Source organism: Scomber scombrus, chromosome 12 (assembly GCF_963691925.1).
Source record: "Scomber scombrus chromosome 12, fScoSco1.1, whole genome shotgun sequence".
Taxonomy (NCBI): Eukaryota; Metazoa; Chordata; class Actinopteri; order Scombriformes; family Scombridae; genus Scomber; species Scomber scombrus.
Window position 1 is genome coordinate 2,976,507 of NC_084981.1, and position 23,726 is coordinate 3,000,232.

General features: G+C 39.0%; 1 protein-coding gene and 1 long non-coding RNA gene across 2 annotated transcripts in view; one reads left to right on the forward strand and one right to left on the reverse strand.

Moving 5' to 3' along the window:
- The window catches only part of rasgrp3 (RAS guanyl releasing protein 3 (calcium and DAG-regulated)), a 47,949-nt gene extending 25,414 nt beyond the window's left edge, over positions 1–22,535 (forward strand). Inside the window, exons 2-17 of the mRNA XM_062429857.1 lie at positions 2,265–2,403; positions 2,913–3,015; positions 4,965–5,027; positions 5,829–5,960; positions 7,279–7,426; positions 8,892–9,065; positions 12,357–12,473; positions 13,618–13,896; positions 15,377–15,457; positions 15,801–15,914; positions 16,008–16,123; positions 17,959–18,106; positions 18,284–18,320; positions 19,292–19,441; positions 19,555–19,922; positions 20,333–22,535. Of these exons, the coding sequence (XP_062285841.1) occupies positions 2,334–2,403; positions 2,913–3,015; positions 4,965–5,027; positions 5,829–5,960; positions 7,279–7,426; positions 8,892–9,065; positions 12,357–12,473; positions 13,618–13,896; positions 15,377–15,457; positions 15,801–15,914; positions 16,008–16,123; positions 17,959–18,106; positions 18,284–18,320; positions 19,292–19,441; positions 19,555–19,922; positions 20,333–20,341 (2,109 nt within the window). The 5' untranslated portion in view covers positions 2,265–2,333 and the 3' untranslated portion in view covers positions 20,342–22,535. The remainder of the gene's footprint in view (positions 1–2,264; positions 2,404–2,912; positions 3,016–4,964; positions 5,028–5,828; positions 5,961–7,278; positions 7,427–8,891; positions 9,066–12,356; positions 12,474–13,617; positions 13,897–15,376; positions 15,458–15,800; positions 15,915–16,007; positions 16,124–17,958; positions 18,107–18,283; positions 18,321–19,291; positions 19,442–19,554; positions 19,923–20,332) is intronic.
- On the reverse strand, positions 21,209–23,210 carry LOC133991451 (uncharacterized). Its single transcript, XR_009927001.1, has 2 exons — positions 22,881–23,210; positions 21,209–22,841 (listed from the first exon to the last, which is right to left on the reverse strand). It is a non-coding gene; the product is annotated as an uncharacterized LOC133991451 (long non-coding RNA).
- Positions 23,211–23,726: the final 516 nt, after the last annotated feature.

A 23,726-nucleotide genomic window follows, 5' to 3' on the forward strand; every position in this document is an offset into this window, starting at 1 on the left:
GACATTGCAGTTATATGGTATGCACAGTAACCCTTCAGTTACCAGGACACTCCATGACCCTAGTGATGGTTCAGCAATATGGCTTTGCTATACACTTGAATGGTGCCGAGCCATCATTATTATTATAAGTTGCATCTGTGTTTTCCTCCTATGACAAGGCAAAATGTCGGCTGTGAAAAAAATGGTCTTCCAGAGACTCAGCTGTGGTGCAGTTCAACAGGTTTGGAGCAGATGTAGACAGCTAGTCAATAGCATTCAATGGCCTTTCCTCACCAATAACTCTAAATAATACTTGATAACCAGACATAAGGAGTAGCCAAATGTCAGTGGACTTTCTCCTGCTCTTTCTTAGACATGCAATAGACAAGGGAAGGCAGAAACAGCACACATACATGGCTTTCTCCAATACTGATACCTTCTGAAAGTCAAATTTGAGCAGAAGATGCTGGAACAGTTTATTCCTAATGTTATTTTGAAGGACTGAAGCATTGTCATGGGTGGAAATATTAACGCCAAGTATACAACATCGTAACCTGCAGGTATAAACATCATCATATTTGGATAAAAATGTCATGGTCATTGGTAGAAATGCCCTTGTTGTGGATAGAAACATTGTCAACATGAACAGAAAGGTCATTCTAACAGACAGACACTGTCTCCCTGACACAGTTCAGGTGTTACTAGTGCAGCTATTCATTTAAGGAACCAACATGCCCTCACTAAATTATTGTAAGCACTTTCTATTTCGCTTAACCCTTAAAAACTGTTCATATTCTACACCCTCGCAGTATGTTCTGGGTTAGTTTTGACCCGGTCTAAGAATCCCTTCAAAAAGTGTCTATACCAAATGTTGAACCACAGATGTGTTTAGAAAGCATCAATAATTCAATGGACACATATGTAGTATACAAAAGTATAATATTTTAAATTGTGCATTTTGGACCACTTTAGGAAAAGTCATCAAATTTCAGGACATGTGTTGTTGTTTTTTTTAGCTGTCATTTGTCAAAAACTGCACATTTGGTCGTTATGAAAATATGGTTGAAAAAATGAAAGCAGTGCTACAGAGGCAGGACAGAGTGGTGACACAATTGGGTTTTTTTTTTTTTATAGGATGTTGTTTGATCTTTAAAAGTTTCACACTGAGTTGGATACAATTGGATTCAGGTGTGACAGCTGTTCCAGAGAATTGGGCATTCCAGCTCCAGAGGTCTGCTTTGTGCAGGACGTGGACTTGCTTTCTTGCACGTTGCAGATAAGATAGATAGATAGCTAGATAGATAGATAGATAGATAGATAGATAGATAGATAGATAGATAGATAGATAGATAGATAGATAGATAGATAGATAGATAGATGATAGATAGACTTTATTTGTCATTCCATTCTCATTCTAACTATACACCATACACCGCACTTCAGAATGAGATTCTGTTGCAATGGCTTAAAAAATAGTGCAAAACTGTAACAAGTGGGTACCCTAACCCATAAAAATACAAAGAATATTCCACATTTGCATGAATATATTGCACAGCAGTAGTTTGTTAACTAGCATTTGAGTATACAGAGCAGTCCACAAATAATGTGGCAACAGTAATATAGTGCAGTAAATAGTGAGTTATTTCATTTGTTGCTTATTTGAATTGGATACTTTTGGGTGACCAGGTACAATGAGAAAGAGTGGTTGTAAGCTTCATGATGTCCTCTTGATTCTTACTTTTAGGCATGCTAGCAGCATGGCTGTAGAGCTGGTAATGTCAATCTGTCGGTCGGTCAGTCGGTCTACCACTTTGGTCCAGACTGAAATATCTCATTTGTGGCTCAGAGCGAGAGAGTTCAACAACCATAGAATGGATTGAATTTATTAATAATGTCATCGTTCTAATGACTTTGACGAATTGTTCACTGATGCTGTGAATTATTTGGTAGAATTGCACAAGTTTCACATACGATACCTGTGGTTGTTTTTTTGTTTTTTTTTACCATATGTCACTGGTGGCCATTGGTTTAAATTGAGCACCTCCCTTTGTCTGTTTTTAAAGAAGACAAAGATCTTGCTTGCTTTGAGGCCAAATTGATTTGGATGATGGATAAATGCAGATGAGCAAGTGTGGTTTAAGCTATTTGATTAATGATGGAAATATTTGACTTTACATAACCATAAAACTATCCCTATGCATTTATCCTCATATTGTCTACTTTGTCTACTACTTTGTTTTATTTCTATATTCTCTTACTGATGACTGACTCTCTCCTGCTCCCAGGAAAACCCTGATTGGTCCAGAGCAGTGAGCAAGAAGTGTTGGCCTCAGTCCTTCTTCCAGCTTGGCACAATGGGATCATCCACACTGGGAAAGGCAGCATCTCTTGATGCTATCTTAAATGAATGCATTCATGCATTTGGTGAGTGACACATGTGAGTGAATTGCAACCCAGGCTGGATTATCTATTGAACAAAGTAGGCATAGTTAGACACCTAGACACTCAGGGGCCCCAAAGGCCCCAGGCTCACCAACTGTGTGGACCTGGGGCCTGTGGCAACTACTTTATGGTATTTTATGACATGATTAATATAAACTGAAAGGGAAGGACTGTGCATTTGTACCTAATCTTAAGGGCCATCTTACAGATGGGCTATACATGTGGCATGTTACAATGTGCAATTAATTAGTGATTCATTAGTGTCACAAAGCACTTTTCCAAGAGCTCTAACATCCCACTCAGAAACATTCTATTATTAGATTATTAGTAGGATCAATTAACTGTTGGTTTGCTTCTCTTAATGGACTTTATGGACTATAAGTAAAATAATTAATTATCCTTTAAGATCAATAAATCAGAAACCAACATATCTCAGTTAAATGTACATAGTGCCTATGACATGTGTTTTACCATGACTATCTCCTTCACAGATGACAATGGGGAGCTGCAGGCCAACCTACTTCCTCGCAGCCTGCTGCTGATGCATCGCTGGTACGTTAAATCATCAGAACTGGCAGGAAAACTACTAATAATATATCCCACAATACAGTGTGTTAACAATATGTTGAGATACTGCAGGTTGTGGTATTTCAGCTGATTCAGAATACATATGTACATTAAAATCAACACATTGTATAATGATGTCTGAGATCAATTGCCCCTCACTTTTTACAGGAAATCCGACGTAAGTCTTACATTTTGTTATTGGAATTCTAACCAATCCCTTTTAGTGACGATAGCATAGTTGTTAACGTTCTTCATTCTGTCCCTCACCTTTCTTCTCTTGCTCTGCCTCTGTATGTTGATGGGAAATTAGCAGTATTGATCCTTTCCTGGATCAATGGACTTGGAGCTGCTCAGTAAGTGGCGTGCTATGCTGTCTGACGTCAGACAGCTATAGGCAGCTTTCTTTGTCTTCACCTACTGGAAACACATAAGCCATTTCTATTTTCCATTTATATATGTTTATTACTGCGCTTTACCTCAGGTGTCACATATCATTGCACAATACTGTATATGTGTTTTCAGTCAAGTGTGATTTTAAGACCTCCTCAATGAATTGTAAGAATCTTTTGTGCTAAAAAAAAACAAATGTTTAATTGAAACTCTACAGCAAGAATATCTGTGTCAGATGCTGAGAGGTGTGCTTGGTGTTGACATATTTAAAATATGTCTAACACACAATGTGGAGCAAGCTACTCAGGACTTGATGCACAAGCGAGAAAGAACCATAACATGTTTTTCTAGTGTCTGCTTGAAGCCAATGCATTGATTTGAGGACTGAGCTGAAATGTGGATGTCTTACAGTCTCTCTGCAGTAGCCTTATAGTCTTCTGAGCAGGGCCAGAGACAGATGTTACAGTCGACTGTTCTACAGATTCCAAAGTGCATTTGGTCCAGGTCAACTTTTAATAAGAAGCCTATTCTGATCTTGTGACATTGTTGTTAGAAATTGAGTTTGGTTTCAAGTTGAAGATGCAGCTGAGGAAACAACAAATCATGTTTAGTCTTATTTTATTGTCACTTTGCCATTATATAGTGAATGTAAAGAATAACAGATCATCTACTGCTCTCGATGCCTTGTAAGCAACATGGTGAAAAAGGACAGATCAGATGGAGGTGAGGCAGAACAGGAAAAGAAAGGGGAGAAACAAGAGAACAGATCTTCCTTAATTAACTTTTGCCAAAGCTCCATTGATGTAGAGATAGTGCTCTGTGAGCATGTTGTCCCCAAGTCTGTGTGGGGGGTTTTTCTGGGTGGTCCAAAATTCATTGCCCCTGGACGCCTCCCTATAGAGGTGTTCCGGACACGTCCGACTGGGAGGAGACCCTGGGGTAGACCCAGAACACACTGGAGGGATTACATATCTCTCCTGACCTGGGAACACCTTAGGATCCCTCAGGAGGAGTTGACGAGCGTTGCTGGGGAGAGGGATGTCTGGGTTCCACTGCTCAGCCTACTGCCACCATGACTCGGCCCCGGATAAATAAGTGGATGGATGGATGGAGACTCTAAATTACCAATGAATGTAAAAGCCTCAATATGCCTTAAACAAACTATTTGTACAACATTTTATCTGACCACATCTTTATCTTCTTTCGAGTCGCCACACTTGGTTGAAAAGCCTACCACCACAGAGAGGGATCCTCAAACACATTGTTTATGTTCAGTTTAGATTAATAACTGCCACTGCTGAAGAAATGTAAAGACCGAGGCAGACAGTCAGGGTTCTCATAAGCTTTTAGCCCATATAACAGCTGCACTGTCAGCTGAAACGATTCTGCATGATATGGAGGGGATAGTTTCCTGTTTGTCAGTCACAGACAGCAGTAAATTAAGCAAGTTAAATAACAGAGATTATTTCCTTAACATGCTCATATTCCTCAGTCAGGGAGTGAATGCACAATGAAAATGATTTGTCATATACTGGACTGTGTTCATTTGTCAACTCTCGAAAAAAAAGTCCTTAACCTTACCCCACGTACCGCCACTGCAATGGTGACAGCTGCCAGAGAACCAGGCTGAAGATCTGTTATTTAATGAGGTAAGGTGCCATACATACATTCATGATTTATCCACACCTCAACTAAAGCCAAGACTACAGAAAACCTGATTTCAACTCATGTCACACTTTATTTACTGCAGTTATTAACAATGAGCTCAAAGTTTCACACAATTTTAGTTAGTGTTTCACGTTGTTTTTATCCTCAGAAAGCTCATAAATATAAATGATAACTCGATTATATTGATTTATATTTAGTTATATAACCATGACTAAATATGAATTGCAAATATATATAAGTAAATATATTGATTTTCAGTGGGTTGGTTGTAATTTAGTGGAATACCCAAAACTACATATGCATGGTGGTATCATATTACAAGTTACTAATTGATGTAGAACAATAATGATAATTATTAATGAATAATGAAAACTCATTCAGATTGGAAGGTTGTTGCATGCAGATATTTGGGTTTGAACCATTAACACAAAACCAATGTATTCAATTATTTAAGATATTATTATCATTATTAACCAATAAAATACAAAGTACAGTTACTTTCAATGAAGTCTAATTAAGAAAAAGCAGCCCTGCACCAGTGGGTGGGGACACCACAATGTTATTAAAGTGAAACAAGCTGTAGGGAACTTCCTGCACAATAAATGGACACGAGACACAGGGTCACAAAGGTCATGGTCTGGTTTAGTGGAAAGAATTTGGGAGCTAAAATTACATGTACACATTTCTCATATCACAATAGTTTCAGTGTCAAATTGCTATTGAATAGTAATAGTCAGTGTGTGTGTGTGTGTGTGTGTGTGTGTGTGTATGTGTGTGTTCAGGTACTGGATAGTGACGTTCCCTGCGGAGTTCAACCTGGACTTGGGTCTGATCAGGATAACAGAGGAGTTCAGAGACGTGGCTGCTCAGCTGGGCTGTGAGGAGCATTTCAAACTCATTGACATCTCCACCATGTAAGACACCGATTTTACATATCACAGTCTCTGATAAACTCTGATAAATTGCCTCAATTCATGCCACTTGAGTCGGCGTTGGTTGGTCCCACTCTTCATCTCTGCTGGAGGCTACAGCTCCAGGCAAAAACTGCTCCTTACACAAGTTTGCTTATTGTTTTTTCAAGTTAGATTTAATTTTCCAACAAAAGCTTCTGAATGCAACACTTTGTGGCAGACAACTCTCAGATAAGACAGACGTGTCCCTGAATGCACCGAAAAGAATGGATTCATAAATGAACCGTGCATATAGCTGCATTAGCAAAGTAAGCAATTCTGTACAGGTGATTCTTCATGGTAAACAGAAAAGAACAAGCTAATGTTACATAAAGGAGACAAATCAAACTTCAAAAAGTGGTTGGCAGTAATTTAAAGTGTCTACTGAGCCGTTATGACCGGCTCAAAAACCATGACAAATAACAGGAGATGGCTGGAAAACAGTGAGTGGAGGGTCTGTACCATAAAAGGAGAAGCAAAGACAAAGATGGGGAGAATGGAGAGAAGGATCAGAATTTCCCCTTTCTCTTTCATCATGGAACAAGAGGGGTGCACTCTTATATTACTGGGAACACTGGGCCCAGGTGTGCCCAATGAACAATGACTTGACCACACCTGCTGGGCATCTGCATCACAAAACACAAAGACAAGACAAGCAGCCAGCCCAACAGCCACAAGAGGCGAGGTCGTCAACCCTCAACCCCTCCCCAATAAAGACAGAGTACCAACAGCAACCATGATATGAACCACCCAAAAGTAGTGGACCCATTTCCAACGGCAATGCTGGGCCCACAGTGATGCACCAGATCTGAAAAGAGATGCAGCCTGTGCACCAAATCAGACAAGACAAACATTCCCATAACCAGAACTGGTGCTGAATCGCTAGTACCCTCTAGTATTCTATTGGTTCCTCTGAAAAAGGGAGAGCTCATGCCAGGATAAATGAACCCAATGTGTTTCTCAGGATTGTAACAGGAACCTTTTCTTATGAAAGGAAATTATCATCAAGGAACTTTTTTCTTGCACTTGAGGACCAGGTAGGTTCTGCTTAAACATCAAACCCAGTGGTCCCTTAAACCTTACCGTAAACTTTAACCTAATCCAGTTTTTAATCTTAATCTGGATCCAGCACCTTGAAGGAGCAATTGATGGCTAAAATTACTCCCTTTCCAAAAATGTCAACATCCAGAATAAAATCAGGATAGTACAGGAACAGCACATGAATAGAAACACATTCCACCAGTTTCTGAGAACTGACTTTCTAAATTGTTCTCCTTCGTAGTCCGTCATACGACTGGATGCGTAAACTGACCCAGCGGAAGAAACAGGCAAAGAAAGGCAAGGCTTCACTGCTGTTTGACCACCTGGAGCCCATGGAGCTGGCCGAACATCTCACCTTCCTGGAGTTCAAGTCCATCAGGAGGATATCGGTACGTCTACAGGCAGATCTTACCTCTGTTTCTCTGCCTCTTCCCTGGTCAGACCTTTAAATGACCTGATCTATCTATCTATCTATCTATCTATCTATCTATCTATCTATCTATCTATCTATCTATCTATCTATCTATCTATCTATCTATCTATCTATCTATCTATCTATCTATCTATCTATCTATCGATCTATCCATCCATCCATCCATCCATCCATCCATCCATCCATCCATCCATCCATCCATCTATCCATCCCCCAATGTATAACCAATGTATTCAGTATATTTTATTTCCATTGTTGTTCCCAATGAAATAACATATCTGTGTTTTAATTTAAATAATTCGACCAATTCAAAGTACATAGTTATTTTAAATGAAGTATAATTAAGAATGCAACAATTTAAAGCAAGACTTTGTAACTTTTGAAAGTAACTGAAAAAGCTGATCTCAAATTTGGCTACATGATATGGGATGTGGCATTACTTCATGCTATATATTTGTCCCTATATAAATCAAAATTAAATGAGTAAAGTGCATTATATTGGTTTCATGCAAGTATTGAACTAGTTTCACTAGAAACAGTGTTTGAGACAACTATTAGTCAATTGTTGATGTCGATAAAATGTGTTCGCTAGTGAAAAAGCATGCTGAATTATTTCATGCTAGGTTAAGCATGATGTCTTTTCCTGAAATTACATAATCAGCTCTTTGAATGCCAATGAAATCCACCGTGTGAACCGGTGGCAGTGTGTTCAGCACTGATGAAAATGTTGCAGAAAGACTCTTGGGAAGTTGTACACCTGCTGTCGAGCTTTGATGTGAAGCTCGCTGGCCTCTGGGTGAACTTCCCTGTTTCCAGGTGGCTGATTGGTAATAACGGCAGCATGGAGGTCAAAGTGTATGTTTTCCAGGGAGTAACTGGAACTGTGATAAAAACATGTGTCCTTGAACACCTAATGTAATGATACGGAAAACGGCTGCTTTAATTCACATAAGAATCATTTTCAACACACACGGCCTGAGTTTGTTTTCCAAAAGATGAATTTCAAATACCCTTTAATGTCTTCATGTCCATGTGATGTGATTGACCACTTGATCTCCCTCTGGTGCCACCATCAGGCCAAATTTCCTGTTGAACACACATACAGTAGTATCCAAATCAAACAGGACGATCACAGGAAATTCATTCATTCAATACATTCATTCTTCTCAGAAGATGATCCCTTTCCATTCTGGAAATCTCTCCAGCTTTCCTCAAGCACCATTGTAAGACCAAAATAGCAACTTTGCTTGAAATCCTTTATAATCTAACAGGCTTCAAATGAGCCATTAAATTAACACATCACTGGTGCTCATAAGAGGATCAATCTCTTTGTTTTACCTGTATTACGCTCATTTTTATATCTTTAGGCTCCTAAAATTAAGAAATTGAATGTCTCATCTGTACTTCCATGTCATTCCCAGTTCACTGATTACCACAGCTATGTGATCCACGGCTGCCTGGTGGAAAACCCCACTCTGGAGCGCTCCATTGCTTTGTTCAATGGAGTCTCGCAGTGGGTCCAGCTCATGGTGCTCAGCAAGTTAACACCTCAGACCAGAGCAGAGGTCATCACCAAATACATCCATGTGGCTCAGGTAAGACGAAAGAGTAAGAGTGGGAGATATGGAAATGATATAACGTACATCTAAAAATATATATGTGCGAGCCCCCTGCTGACGACACCAGCGTATGAGTCTCACATGCTCCTGGTTTCAATATCCCATACCAAACCCCCCCTCACCAGCCAAAAACAGAATCCTCCTGACTGAAATACACAGTGACTGCACATGACTGTGTTTATGTGGACAAATGCAGCAGTAAAGGCTTGTCTCCTCCCCTGGACAAAACCCTCCTGGCTGTGTTTGTGCATGTTTGTGCAGGTGTTCAAAAGGGCTGTCACTTATTCATAATTTAAAGTACCAGATAAACAAAGGCAAAAAATGAAATATTCAAACTGGAAATTGTATAATGGAAATTGCACATTTTCATGCTCTGATTATTGTGGGTAAAATATTACAAGAAAGGGTATTATCATGATAATCTTTCCTGACATACTATCAGTCATAATCATGTTTGATTTAGTGAAACACTGAACTGTATATTACAGCTCTGTTGGACACTAAAAACACCATAAACAAAAGCAGGCTGGTCATTACAATTTTAAGACATTTGACAGGAAGTGACTTTAAATGTAGCTAAGAGTCTCTTTCTATTCATCCATTCATTTTTTCATAGGTCCTCTGCTTTCTTTTGGATCTTAATAGTTGTTAAGGAAAAGAAAATCCAGAACAATGTTGATCACTTGTATTTGTTCATTTACTTTTTCTTCTACTTTTTTTACACACTATCCGTTGTTAACATCGTAAATCACGGCCAAAGTATGGTTCTGTGTCTTTGTGGCTTTTCCTTATTTTTCACTCATGTAATGTCACAGCTTCTGGAAAGTTGGCCAGTCAGAACAGAGTGGGCTCGGAGACAGAGGCTGAAACTAAGGGGCTGCATAAAGGTTCAGTATAAGATAAATAGGTTGTTGAGGTTGTTGAGGTTGTTGTTTATTTTACTTTGAATCAAGCAAAGTTACTCAAGTAGATTCCAAAAATAAAGATTTAGAGCTGGAAATAAGCATAATACTGTAGGTCCACTTTGATGAATATAAAACTTTTAATGAAGACAGACCAGACAGCTGTTCAATGCCCATGGTGTCCTCTGGAAATAGTAGTGACAGTATTAGAAATGCTGTTACTAAAATACATAAAACATTTCTAAATGAAAGTTGTTTTATTGTATGCAAGTTGCTGTAGTTGTTGCACAGGTATCTGGACCAATGGGTGTTTCAATACTAGATTTCCTGAAAGAGAAATTCAATGCAAAAATGGTGTATCTGACCAACTTTCAATTGACAATTGAACAAACTGCTGCATAAACACACTGTTGAAGCTTATAACTGAGCTCAATTACATGGTTGGTTTGGTTGTTGAACGCTGTGTATTGCAACTTTAATGATAGAAAACATTTAGCAAGATTACAGTTGTTGTGCTGTTGGCTATTTGGAGTTACAAACTAAAACAACTAACTGAATTTGCCCCTCTTCTCTACTGTCTCTTTGTTGAGGATCTGTGTCCAAAATGATGAAAATGATCTCCTCATGCAACACAAACATAGTTAGAACTGAGTGTGATCTCAGTGCGTCGCCAAGACAACAAGTGATGCGATCAATAACACAACCTCTCATCATCTATGGAAGACTAGCTGGGTCGTAATTATATTAATACGACACAACAAAAATATATTAATAAGAAATTCAATACATAAATATCAAATGAAATAAAATAATAAACATATATTTATTTACTTCAATCGATATTATTTGGATCTATATGTATCGGTTATTGATCTATTTAATTTGAGTGCAGATTTATTTTAAATTTGTACATTTCATATTATTATATTTAATATCTTTATGTATTTTATTTCCAATCTATCCATTTACTAGTTCATTCATTCATTTTCAATTCATTACAAATTTACATTTATTTAGTAATATACACATTTCTTTCAAGATGACTCTTGTCACAATAATCGGAATTGACTTATCTTGTTGATAGTTTATAACATTACATAACTTTAATGGAGCCCCTGTTTCCAATGTTGCGTCCATTCATAAATATAAATAGATGCACTTGAGTTATGCTGCAATCATTATCAATATTCATGGTAGGTGTATATATGTTACTGGCAATTTTGTTGGGCATCTCCAACTAATGAGAGCTTCTCTATTAATCCCCCATGAGAATTGAAAGGAATGGATCAGTGAACTAATGACACGCTCTCAGTGATTCTGTCTCCGGTAAGACAGCAGACTGTCTGCAGACAACCTGGAGGATAAAAACGTTTAATACACTATCAGGTGTGTATTACATCTAATAATACTGAATTAGTTTGTAAGACTGTTGGATTTGTTTAAATGGCAAAAGAAGTCATTGGTATGTTAGTCCCAAGATCCTGGTATCTCTACTTGCCCCTTACATAAATGCTCTTTGTATTGTATTGAATGATAGCTTCTTTTTTTCCCCTTTTAAAAGTTTTATTTTGGGCAATTTTGCCTTCATTTGCAAGTACTTGGTATAGAAGCCAACAGGAAGCAAGGAGAGAGAGAGAGGGGGGAATGACCTGCAGCAAAGGTCCCTTGCCGGAATCGAACCAGGGACACTGCAGTTAGGGTTAGGGTTAGGGTTAGATAGTGTTACTCTCTTAACCAATAATCAAAGGAAAAATCTACCTTAAAATTTCCCCCATCATGCAAACAAACTGTTGTTTTTGATTGGAGGGGGTCTATTCCACCAAATCTCACTGCAACTGAGACTGTCCTCCTAGAGAAAACACAGGTCAGCTGATTGCAAGTGCCCCAAAACAATTTCAATTTCATTGAAGTGACAACGCCCTCTAGCAGCAATGGTAAATATGACTGTAGCAAAGGAGGAAATCAGAAGGTTTAATTATAGAGAGACAAAGTCCACTTAGTGAGGAGGTCACGTGGATCGATACGTCAGCAAAACATCAGATTTTCACACAGGATATCACTGTTTATTTCCTGTTTCCACCTGCGAGTCAACAGTTTTACACTGATTTGTACCTAAACCCATTCAAACCTCAAATCTTATGTCGTCACATCATACCACACCATTTTTTTTAACAGTTATGTATAATGGTTTCGAAAAAACTGATAAATGATGTTGTTCTGCTGATAGGAGCGTCAGCAGGACAACAAGAGAAGGTGACATTCACAATTCATTATAACTCACCTAACCGGGATCTTTTGCAATAGAACAGCACTAAGACAAGACAGAAAAGTTTAAGTTTAAACATGTAACTCTGTCTCTCATCAGAAACTGCTGCAGTTGCAGAACTTCAACACTCTAATGGCGGTGGTGGGGGGGCTAAGCCACAGCTCCATTTCTCGACTGAAGGAGACTCACTCTTATCTGGCTGCAGATGTCGTGAGGGTAAGTCAATACCGGCCTTTTAATGCTCTATTATACATAAAACATTTACTACACATGCATTCCTACGTATGAATATAAAAATCAGCAAAACACAGTAAACAAGACCTAGTGATATGGTTGTAGTAGAGTAAGTGGTAACGTGTTAGCAGGCCAACCAGACATTGCCGTGTTTTGCAATTTTCCTTCCAGGTAGACAAAGTTTTCTTTGGCTTAAAAATGAAATAACTGGAATAACAAAACTGGATGAAAAAAAATGTGATGGGATGTTGCCATCACAGCTAAGTAGTAAAGACAGACAGCTACAAGTTGAAGTTAGTAATCAGAATGCTTCAGTTGCAGTTCTTCTAATGACCACTAAATGTAGGCTCCAGTAAATTCTACTGTACTGACGTCAGCGTGAAAGTGACTTCAATACATTTCGTAGAACAATCCCTCTACAAAACTTTGACACAAGGCTTTCACCAATAGGGTCTCTAGCTAATTTCAAATATTTACATGTATTTTAATGTCAATTTTGAGACTCATTTATATGTTAAAGTGATACATAATCTAAATGTTTCCTTTTAGTCCCTTTCAGGACTTCCATAGAGAGCAGTATCTATAGTAAAAGAGAAACTTTTCTTTACCTGGACCCTATTTTCCCATCTTTTTGTGTCTAAGTGACTCATGGAGACAGCAGTTTTTGAACTTCTTCCAGTACTGAGCGAGAGCACGGCAGCCAGCAGCCATGAAACAGGGTGCAATGTAATCTGATGCAATAATCTGAGCCTGTCAGTGTCATAAACAAGCACTTTAGTGGACGTACATTGACATGGTGCTATTGCCCTAAAGGATTACATTGCAGTGCGTTTGGACAAAAGTGCTCTTGCTCAATACTGGACCAATTTCAAATTGTTGTTCCTGTTAGTCACTTAAATACAAAAAGTCTAGACTGAAAAATCCCAAAGTTTCACTTTAATTTGCAGGGGTAGTTGAGGAAGCTGTTTAAGAAAACTCAAGAATCAAACTTCTTCCAATCTCTAGGGGATGCAGCTGCACCCCTGCTCACTAAGTAAAATTATTAATGTCAATGAACTGCCAAACCACTTAGTTTGTGATTTGACCATTGTTCTTACCCCCAAACTTTCACCATTCTCCGCCCCAGATCTGGAGTGAGATGACAGAGCTGGTCTCTTCCAACAACAATTACTCCTGTTACCGAAAGGCCTTCAATGAGTGCCAGGGTTTTAAAATCCCCATCCTGGGCGTGCACCTCAAGGACCTCATCGCAGTGCACGTGGTCTTTCCTGACTTTGTTGATGACAGTAATAAGGTGAACCTGGTGAAGATGCAGCAGCTCTACATGACCTTCAATGAGCTGGTATCGTTGCAGAGTGCTGTGGCCCAAGTGGAGCCCAACATGGACCTCATCTACCTGCTAACGGTGAGGGAATACCACTCTGCACATAACGTACCCAACCTATTCTTAAAGCTGGTGGACTTAATGCAAAGATTGGATTCCAGAAGTGTTTTCCATAACAAAACAGACCCAGTTAGCTGAGTTAGCCGCAGAGCTAGTAGCTGAGCTAGCCGCAGAGCTAGCTGCCAAGCTACCCACCGAGTTAGCCGCCGAGCTAGCCGCAGAAAGCTCTCAGACGTAGCGTCCATGTTTCGGGTAGAGGTGGTGACTTTGATTGACAGGTGACACTTGGTAGGGGGGGGGGGTTTCAGCGAACGCCCACAGCGTTTGGGAGCAGAGACAGAAGCTGATTTTTACACAACTTTGAAGCCTAATTTCATATATTTGGCGATTTTTTTAATCATTAAATTTGGCAGGGTGGTTAACAACACACTTTTCTGTGGTATGTCAAACTCAGAACATATATTTATACTTATTTTACACGGACTTCCATTTCAGCCAAAATCCTATTATTTCCACCTTACTTATCGTTTCATACATTATAAATACATTATATTGTTGTTTCTTATGTGAATTATTCCCAAAATGAACTCTAGATTAAATTAATTTATTTAATGAATGAACAGCATGGCAGCTCAGTCCATACCTCTGATGGGTTATTCCATCATGTCAGCAATCACGTGGTCACTTGAGAGTTCTGTCACTGTACTATACACTGTAAGTAGTAGTAGGTCACTTGATAAATGGGCATCAAGTGGGATCTGACTGGGTTTTAGCTGGGTTTCTGACCCAGTTCAAACCCATGCCCACTCAGTACCCACATAGCCCGCATTTAACCCATGTGGAGCATGCAGGGACATGCTGGCTGGGATGTAGTTAATAGTAACACAGCTTTTCTCTTTGCTCCCTAGCACAAATAAATAGAGTTGGAGGAAATTTTGAGTCATCCATTCATTAATTACAGAGTGACAGTTTTGAAGGCAGTGGCACGGGCAAAGATCCACAGCAGTAACTACAATACAGAGTTGGGGGTCTGCAACAGTGGATTATCAAACCAAAAAGTAGTGGACCCGGGGTTGAGCCTTAAGTTACTTCATCAGGATTGTTTCATTCTGTGATGAGATGTTCTGTGCTGAGTTAAAAGAAGACCTTATATATAATGGGTCAAATCAAAACTATTGATTTTTACAAATTATCATGAAGGATGTTACTAAGAACAATAATTCTTAGCTCCAGAGGTAGTCATAGTTAATGATCATTTACAACTCAGTTTCAATACTAAGTTCCAGAACTAACATTGCTTATAAATAAGACTGGGACATCTGGGAAACTTGTTTTTCCAGAATTTTTCTATGTAAAGTGGTTTGTGTCCCATAATCAGTGCACGTGTATAAGTGTTGCTTATCACACAATATTCAGTAGCAGTTGAAAGCTTATGCCACTGTTGTTTAAAGTGTTGTTCTTGTTCAGTGATTTAAAAAAACCCAATTCCTTGTATTTTCAGCTTTCTTTAGACCTTTATTACACAGAAGATGAAATTTATGAGCTGTCATTGCTAAGGGAACCACGCAACCCCAAATCATTGGTAAGTCTCAGCAAAAATGGTTTGTTTTGTTGTGGGTAGTTTTGTCCACATCACGTGCGTCCAATTTTACCAAACTGGAAATTTTGTGACCTCTAAATTAAAAGGTTCTATCTGCCATTGTGTTTTTAAGGTTCAGAGTTTTCTTATCCTGCAAAGCTAAAGTGATACACAGTAATATTCTATTTCATCTGATCATTGGTCAACAACTACACATAACCAGATAGCACAATTTCAAATGGGGTTTTCTAGATCAGGTAGATTTCAGATAGAACTCTCTTAGTCTTTGAAATCTGTACTTGTGGCATGACAGATGTAAGTCCTGTGTATGCATCCTTCTTCACAGCCTACCTCTCCAACAACTCCCAACAAGCCCCTGGCTCCACTGGACTGGGCCTCTGGTGTCACCACCAAACCAGACCCATCTGTGGTCAATAAACACATCAGGAAAGTGGTGGATGTGAGTAGACAATATCTTTATTCAGTTTCACAGATGTAGAGGTGTGTGTGGAATATTATTGGAGTAATCTGTTTCTCATCTGGCTTTGGGAAGTCTGTGTTCAGGAATTATGACCACGACCACGATGGTTACATTTCTCAAGAAGACTTTGAGAGCATCGCTGCTAACTTTCCCTTCCTGGACTCCTTCTGCGTTTTGGACAAAGATCAGTGAGTGATCAATAAATGCCTGATTATTTATCTGCAGTGGAGTATTTTCCAACCCAACCTGAATTTAAAGCTAAGCATTTAAATGAGAAGCTAACGCAAACCTGACCAAAATCACTAGTCAAAGCATGATCACTTGGCAACTAGAACAGTGGTTCTCAGTGGTCCCCTTATGATTTGTGTAACTTTCCCACCAGTGTGCGGATGCAGCTGTTTTAATTTCACTTAAATTTACAAACATTGTTAACACTGAAACATTATTTTTTGCTTCTTGTGCACAGTCGTCATGTTTACCTCAACACTGTTCACATATCATGTCACACACCACCATCACTCTGATTGTCTCAAAAACAGTTACTTGGATCAGATCTCAATAAGAGCACTTTTCCATATCTGTACTGTTCTACTTTGACTTAGATAAAAGTAGCAATATGACACAGTGGCCCCAATCAATGATATATTATACATAATAATTACAAGTTTGTACTATACTACTGTTATGAATGATGATGTAAACAGCATTTTAATTCTATACTGGTAAAGATAGAGCTAACTAAACTACAGAGTAACTATAGCTGTCAAATAAATGTTTTGAACAAAAAGTGTACACTCAACAAGCACTTGTGTAATTGATTGAGTGTACACTCAATCAATCGATTAAAATATTTTAATCACGATTAATCGCATGATTGTCGTGAGTTAACTCCCGATTAATTGCAAATTAATTTGTATTAATTATGTTTATTATTATTGAAACAATCCAGAACAATGAAATACTGCATGCTCCAAAAACTGCTGTCAGTTGTGATATCAGTGAGGAAGTACACACACACAAACACACACACACACACATATACACACACACAAGCTCATACACACACTCTCTCTTACTCGGTCGCTCACACACACACACACGCGCGCGCTCACACGCGCTTACATACATACACACACTCGCGCATGCTCTCGCACACACGCTCACGCATGCTCTTGCACACGCTCACGTGCTCACACACACGCTCATAAACACACCAGCGAGCAGGAGGACGTCTCTCTGTATCAGCTGTATGTTTGGTATTTGAGACTCTGCTTGTTACCCATATATAATGTGAATATAGATATATATATATATATATATATATATATATATATATGTTATATATGTTATTATTATACAAATATAGTACTCACAATAACACATATATATGTTATATATGTTATTATTATAAAAATATAGTACTCACAATAACATATATGTTATTGTGAGTACTATATTTTTCTCCCTTCTTATATGTTAAATGGGTGGACAAAATATTAGGAATGCTTCTATATAATGCAGTTCAGTACACCAGCATCCACTATGACCTCAATAATTAATAAATTATCTCCTTTCTGACGATCTCAACTAAAACTGAAAATTTGTAATGTAGAATTTATGGCAGAGCTGTTGTTTTGGGTTGCATTAGATTGCACAGGTGTTCCTAATAAAGTGCTCAGTGAGGGAAATATTTGTCTCTGATAAGTAGTGGAGTAGAAGTTAGCTGAAACTGATGTACTCAAGAAAAATACGAGCAACTAAAAGTTCTACTTAACTGCATTATTTTGAGTGTATGCACTTTACGTAACATGAGTGGAGGAAGATCAGAGGCAAAAACACTATATACTGGTGCACTTTGATTGCCACTGGCCACACAGACCTGACTAAAACATCTCTTTCTCTCTCTCTCTCTCTCTCTCTCTCTCTCTCTCTCTCTCTCTCTCTCTCTCTCTCTCTCTCTCTCTCTCTCTCTCTCTCTCTCCCTCTCTCTCTCTCTCCACTCAACCTCCTGTCTTTCTCACAGAGATGGGTTGATCAGCAAGGATGAGATGATAGCATATTTCCTTCGAGCTAACCCACTGCTCCAGTGTAAGATGGGACCAGGATTCATCCATAACTTCCAGGAGATGACGTACCTGAAGCCCACCTTCTGCGAACATTGTGCTGGATTTGTGTGTATCTCTTCAGCTTTCCTCCTAGCTTTGATAAATAATGAACAAAAATTTAAAATTCAGTCTAATGACAAAACAAAAACCACAAAAAAAAACATCTAACATCATTCTCTGTATGTCCCTCCCCCTTTCCCTGGACCTTACCTTGACCTCCCAATGGCGGACCTGCTCCTGCAGCTCTGGGGAATCATCAAACAGGGCTACAAGTGCAAAGGTACATTTTCCAGAAGTTAAAAAAGGAAAAATGCTACGTTTAATATTTAACTCTTTATCTTCCTCTTGTCAAACAGCATGGCCTGAAAGTGGAATTAAACTTTAATCGAGGTCTTTAAAACTTTAAAAACAACATCCAAAGTCTCTATTAAAAACACCTACATTAGCCACTGAAACCATAACACACCTGAATCTGTACAGTCGAGTTGCATTGTGGCTAGTGCTGGGTATCGGTACAAGATACCTTTAAGGTATCAACCGAAAAAAATCGATACCAAGTAGTATGGAAATGTCTCCTGTCAAATGATACCTGCGATCCATCCTTTTTGCACCCAGAGCTAGAAAATATGACTATCTGTATGGACTTGCTCACAGCCAATCAACGCAAGCATTCTTGGATTTAATGTGACAACAACCCGTCTGTGGTGGTGAAGTCGTGGTGAATTTCAGTTAGTGTGCTTATCAGTTCAGCAACCAAGATGCCACCTAAACACTTTAATGTGTGTCTACACTACACGCCAGATAAAAGACACGGTACAAAATGTGGAATAAGTATCTAATGAAGTAATCAGTTGGTATCAGTATAACAAGTACTTGGATTGGTACTGGTATCGTCATTTTTTAAATGATACCCAGCCCTAATTGTGGGTAACCTAGTGCACTAGGTTTATCTCTAAGTCTAATTTTACTGGTTGTTAGTTATACAGTATAATATTGATGAATTCTAAAAATTCACCAGGAAATCTGAGAACTTACTTCTGTACACAAGACAAATGCTTTCACCTTCTTTTCATTTAGTTGAACTGACCCCCTTTATGAAAACCTCAGAACAAATGCAGTGACTCCACAGATTCTTATACATGATTTGTAGAATAGAAGGAAGACAAGGAACCAACATTAGGTTTTCTTGTCATGACACTTGAATACTTTCACCCTGAATTTCAAACTGATTTATCTTTATTTACTCCACAGACTGCGGCGTTAACTGTCATAAACAATGTCGGGAGCTGCTGGTTCTGGCCTGTAGGAAGCTGCTGCGCTCCAGCTCTCTGGGCAGTGTTTCTCCTGCCAGACTGACCCACAGCTCACTACCCAGCAGCCCTGCACTGCCTGTCTGTAAAGGTCAGACATATACACACTGACATAAAAAAATGTAGCTTCTGTGGTTATTTTATCTATGTTTTATATGTACTCTTATTATTTTACTCTAATTTTTTCTGCACTCCTTCCTTCAGATGAGGATGAGGTGTTTGAGTTTCCAGCTGTCACACCAGCAGGTCCGGCTCTGGACACTCAGTCCATCACACTGATGACCGGTTCGGCCCAGAGGATCTCCGTGCGCCTGCAGAGGGCCACCACCAGCCAGGCTACCCAGACTGAGCCGCTGTGGCCAGAACACAGCTGGGGGGCCACGGACGGCGGCTCCCACACTTTCCCCAAAATGAAATACCGGCCTCACAGGAAGACCTCTAAAAATAAAGGTTTTGCACGCTGGGAAAACCAGAACGACGGCCAGCGGCAGGCGCTTTCCTCACAGTGCAGCACAGACTCTCAGGAGAAGACAGGAGAGCGCGTACAAAACGGCATCACACACAGAGGGAAGGTAATGCTGTAGACACTTATTTAACATTACTGTATTACTATATTCATCTTGAGACAATATCAATCTGGCAATGACAACTGCTGACCCTTTGGAGGGGCCCCAGCCCTAGGTTGGGAACCACTGGACTAAACTAGCTAACTGTATATAAAGTAGTGTAAACTAGCTCCACCTCCAGCAGCTACAACAGTAACATGCTGCTCTAACACTGATGCTTCACTATTAATCATCTAATGATGTCATATATAATAATATATCAGTCAGAGGGACCAAACCATTAGCATGCAGAAAACCTTACTGCCAGTATCAGCAGCTGAAGTTTTGCTCAACGTCAAAGACTTAGTATATGCTGGTGGGAAATTGAATAGATTTTTAGATGCAGATGACTAAATATCACTCCTCTACCCCTCCAGGACAGCTGACTTGGTCACGGTGGTGAAGGCCAGTCCCGGGGATCCAGAAAGCCCCTGACGGCTGCGACCAGGAAGCTCTTCTCTTTGGGGGAGGTACTGGGCTGTCTGAGGTCCCCCCTCAGTGACCTGGAGTTATCGTGTCCTCTCTAGACTTCATAACACACAGAGCTGCACGTGGACGACCGGTAGCTGCAGGGGAAGGACGTAACGCATGATCTCTGAAGAGGATCTCAGAGATCGCGGAGACGAGCTTAGCGGATGGTGAATGAACACCCACTGTGGATCACATGGAACCTAACCTCCATCCTGGAAATCAGAGGAGATTACTACTCTCTGAGTAAGACTTAACCTGGGTTCAGGTGTTATTCCAGGATGCATGATAAAAATCAGCACTTGACGAACTAAGAAGGAACATTTTTTTAAACTTTGGATGGAATGAGTTGAGTTTAGTGGGTTATGCTGGCCAGTTACTTTTCAACCCAGCCTTTAAAATCAAGCCTGGGCCATGTGTCAAGTAAAAAGACTACTGCTTCAGGTTCTTTGTATCACTGTGGAACAAACGAGTTGGAATGAACAGAGAAGGGAAGATCCAGTAGACGTGGGAGAATGTGTACATATTTGTATGTGGAGTTGTAAAAAATAAAGGGAAAGTCAAACTGAAAGTGAATGTTAAGGATGTTAATGATGGACAATTCTGCAGAACTCTGGATTATATTCAATGAGGATGTTTTTTAGAGCTCATTGCAAACATTTTTTAAATTATTTATTTCTATAATATCTGCATTTGGCAACTGCAGTGCAGTTAATCTGCTTGTTGTCTTAAGGGTCAAAGTTAATGCTCACAATCTCTCTCTCTCTCCTCCCCCCCCCCCCCCCCCCCCCAGAATGCAAGTTCATGGCTATTACTGGTCGTTTGTCCTTTTACATGTGAAGACTGTCTTTTAGTCTCTTTTGACATTTAAATAAATCTTTTACAGATGAAAAGAATTATTAATACATAAGTTATAACAGCTTTAAAGAAACAGAGTAAGAAAAAGAGAATGTATGTGTTTTAAAAAACAAAACTTGACCACGGCCGACTTTGTTTCACACAAAATTAGAAACAAAAAAAAACAAAATAATATAATCATCTCTTGCAGTGGATTCAGGTACAAATATTTCTCCTTTTGCTAAACGGTGAGCAACACAAAGTGAGGGGGAACTGAATCCACCTGAGACTGCAGACATGGTGGGTGATAGGAAAAACCAATTCTGACCCCAAAGAGGGACTGTGAAATCAAACACAATGTGAGAAATATGTCTGTAGTGCTCGTGCAGGAAAACGTATTAATGAAAGAAAATAAAAAAGACTGCTGCTGTGTCTCAAATCGTGTACTTCTGTACATACACTTAATATTTTGAGTGCATAAGTGTGTTCACACTGAAAGGATGTTAAAATGCAGTGCACTATGGTGCACTCAAAACGGTCAAAAAGTTGTAGTGTGTAACTACGGACACTTCTCGCCCTCAACGGACGCCGTCTTGGCTACATAGCGGAAAAAGCTGGGGACCACTTTTCAAACAAGAAATGGTGAATGAGGACGTTGTAACTACGGTGAACATCGCTGCTTTATAATAATGTCAATTATACATGTGTTTTTTGCACTAAGCACCAATATACTGTTGTCACATAAGCCATAAGTAGGTTTATTGGGTTAATTAGGCATTCTGTAATGGTTTGGTACAGCAAAATAAAATTAGCAACGCTAGCTAATTGTCTTTTTCGATAAGTGTGCGATGGCTCTGTTTGATTTGAGACAACACTAACCTGTCAAAATTTGCACACTGCTAAAGTACTATACAGAAGTATGTGGTTTGAGACACAGCAAGGGTGCTCAGGTTTCCTAAAATAAGAGTTTCAGAAAGTTACTACGTTTCTAAAGCGATCATAACATTACACATCAATGACAGCAAACATGGTGTTTAGTAGTAAAAACTAGAGGTGTCGCCTACACTGAATAATAATCTCTCTGTACTGTGTAGAAGAAAAAACACTAATTCCAAGTTAAATGGAAGGTTGTTTATGCTAAATTGATTTTCAGGTTGACAATTGATTGTTTTTTTTAAGGGTACAGAATATGAAGACAACAGGAGGGGTTATGATTAGGCAACTGAAACACTTTGTTAAAGAAAAAGTATGTTTCCAGGTGGTGAATATGGGGGGGGGAAAAATTTGTTTATAGCCTGTTTGTGTCTCCAGGGGGCGCTGTGTGAGGTCTGATGAACTGCCTCAAGTGATGTCACGTGAGTCACAAATTTGTTAGCGTGGAGTTAGAAAGATGTAGGGGTTAGGATCTCTGGACACAATTTTAGGTTTATGTGGGTAACACATGGAATAATAAAAAAAAAAAGATATCTCTGGTTCTGCTGCATCGATTTTGATTGATTATGAAAACCATCGAGAGTCACATAGAACACACAGCTATGTGTATTGGCGCTGAATGTTTGCAGTGGATGGAAACTAGCTGTACTAATTACCTTTCAAAAATGCCAACACACACCCACACACACACCGGCTAATCAGTACATCATATACAGTAGTGTGTGATGGAGCACAGGTGATAAATCCAAATTCAGCCTTTAAAACATAACATGTGGTAACATCAAACACCTGTGTGCTTCCTTACAGTCAATGACTTGAGATTAACATGACACTCTTCTTACTGGTGATGCGAGTGTTTTAAAATGCAGGTCCATCATTCCTACACATTTTCTAGAAAGCTACAAAAAAAAAAAAAAAAGGTTTGTCCTAACTTCAGTGTAATGTGACAGTTTAATATCATAATTACATCAATGCCAAAATGATGTGTTGTGTGTGTGTTTTTTTTAAAGCATATGGAACCAATAAACAACTGACCAACCTACAATGTTTTATGGGATTCTGAGTGCATATCCACTTTGTATACAGAACAACTTCCTCATCTCTCAGTATTTTAGGAAGTCGTAGATCTGCGTCTGTTAACATAATAATCACATTTTATTAAACAAGAGGGAAGATCCAACGGGCATTTAATGAAGACTATGAACTGAATTTGGTTGAGGACCACATTTCGTATTCATATGTTATTAGAACCTATTTAAAACCATTTCTACAATGTTAAAAAAATATATATGAATATTTGATAAAGGTTTTTTTACGAAGTTTTATGAAACGCTGCACAACTTCCACCACTTAAACTAAACTAACTACAAACTAAAATGTATGTAAAACTTTTGTTTCTGATTGATACTCTACTCAACATCAAATAATAGGAAATCCATTGTTAAAACATTCATTTTGATCGGTTATTACCATTAAATGTTTTACAGTGTTTTTGAGATTTGTAAATCTATGCTTCTATGTTCCACGCATTAG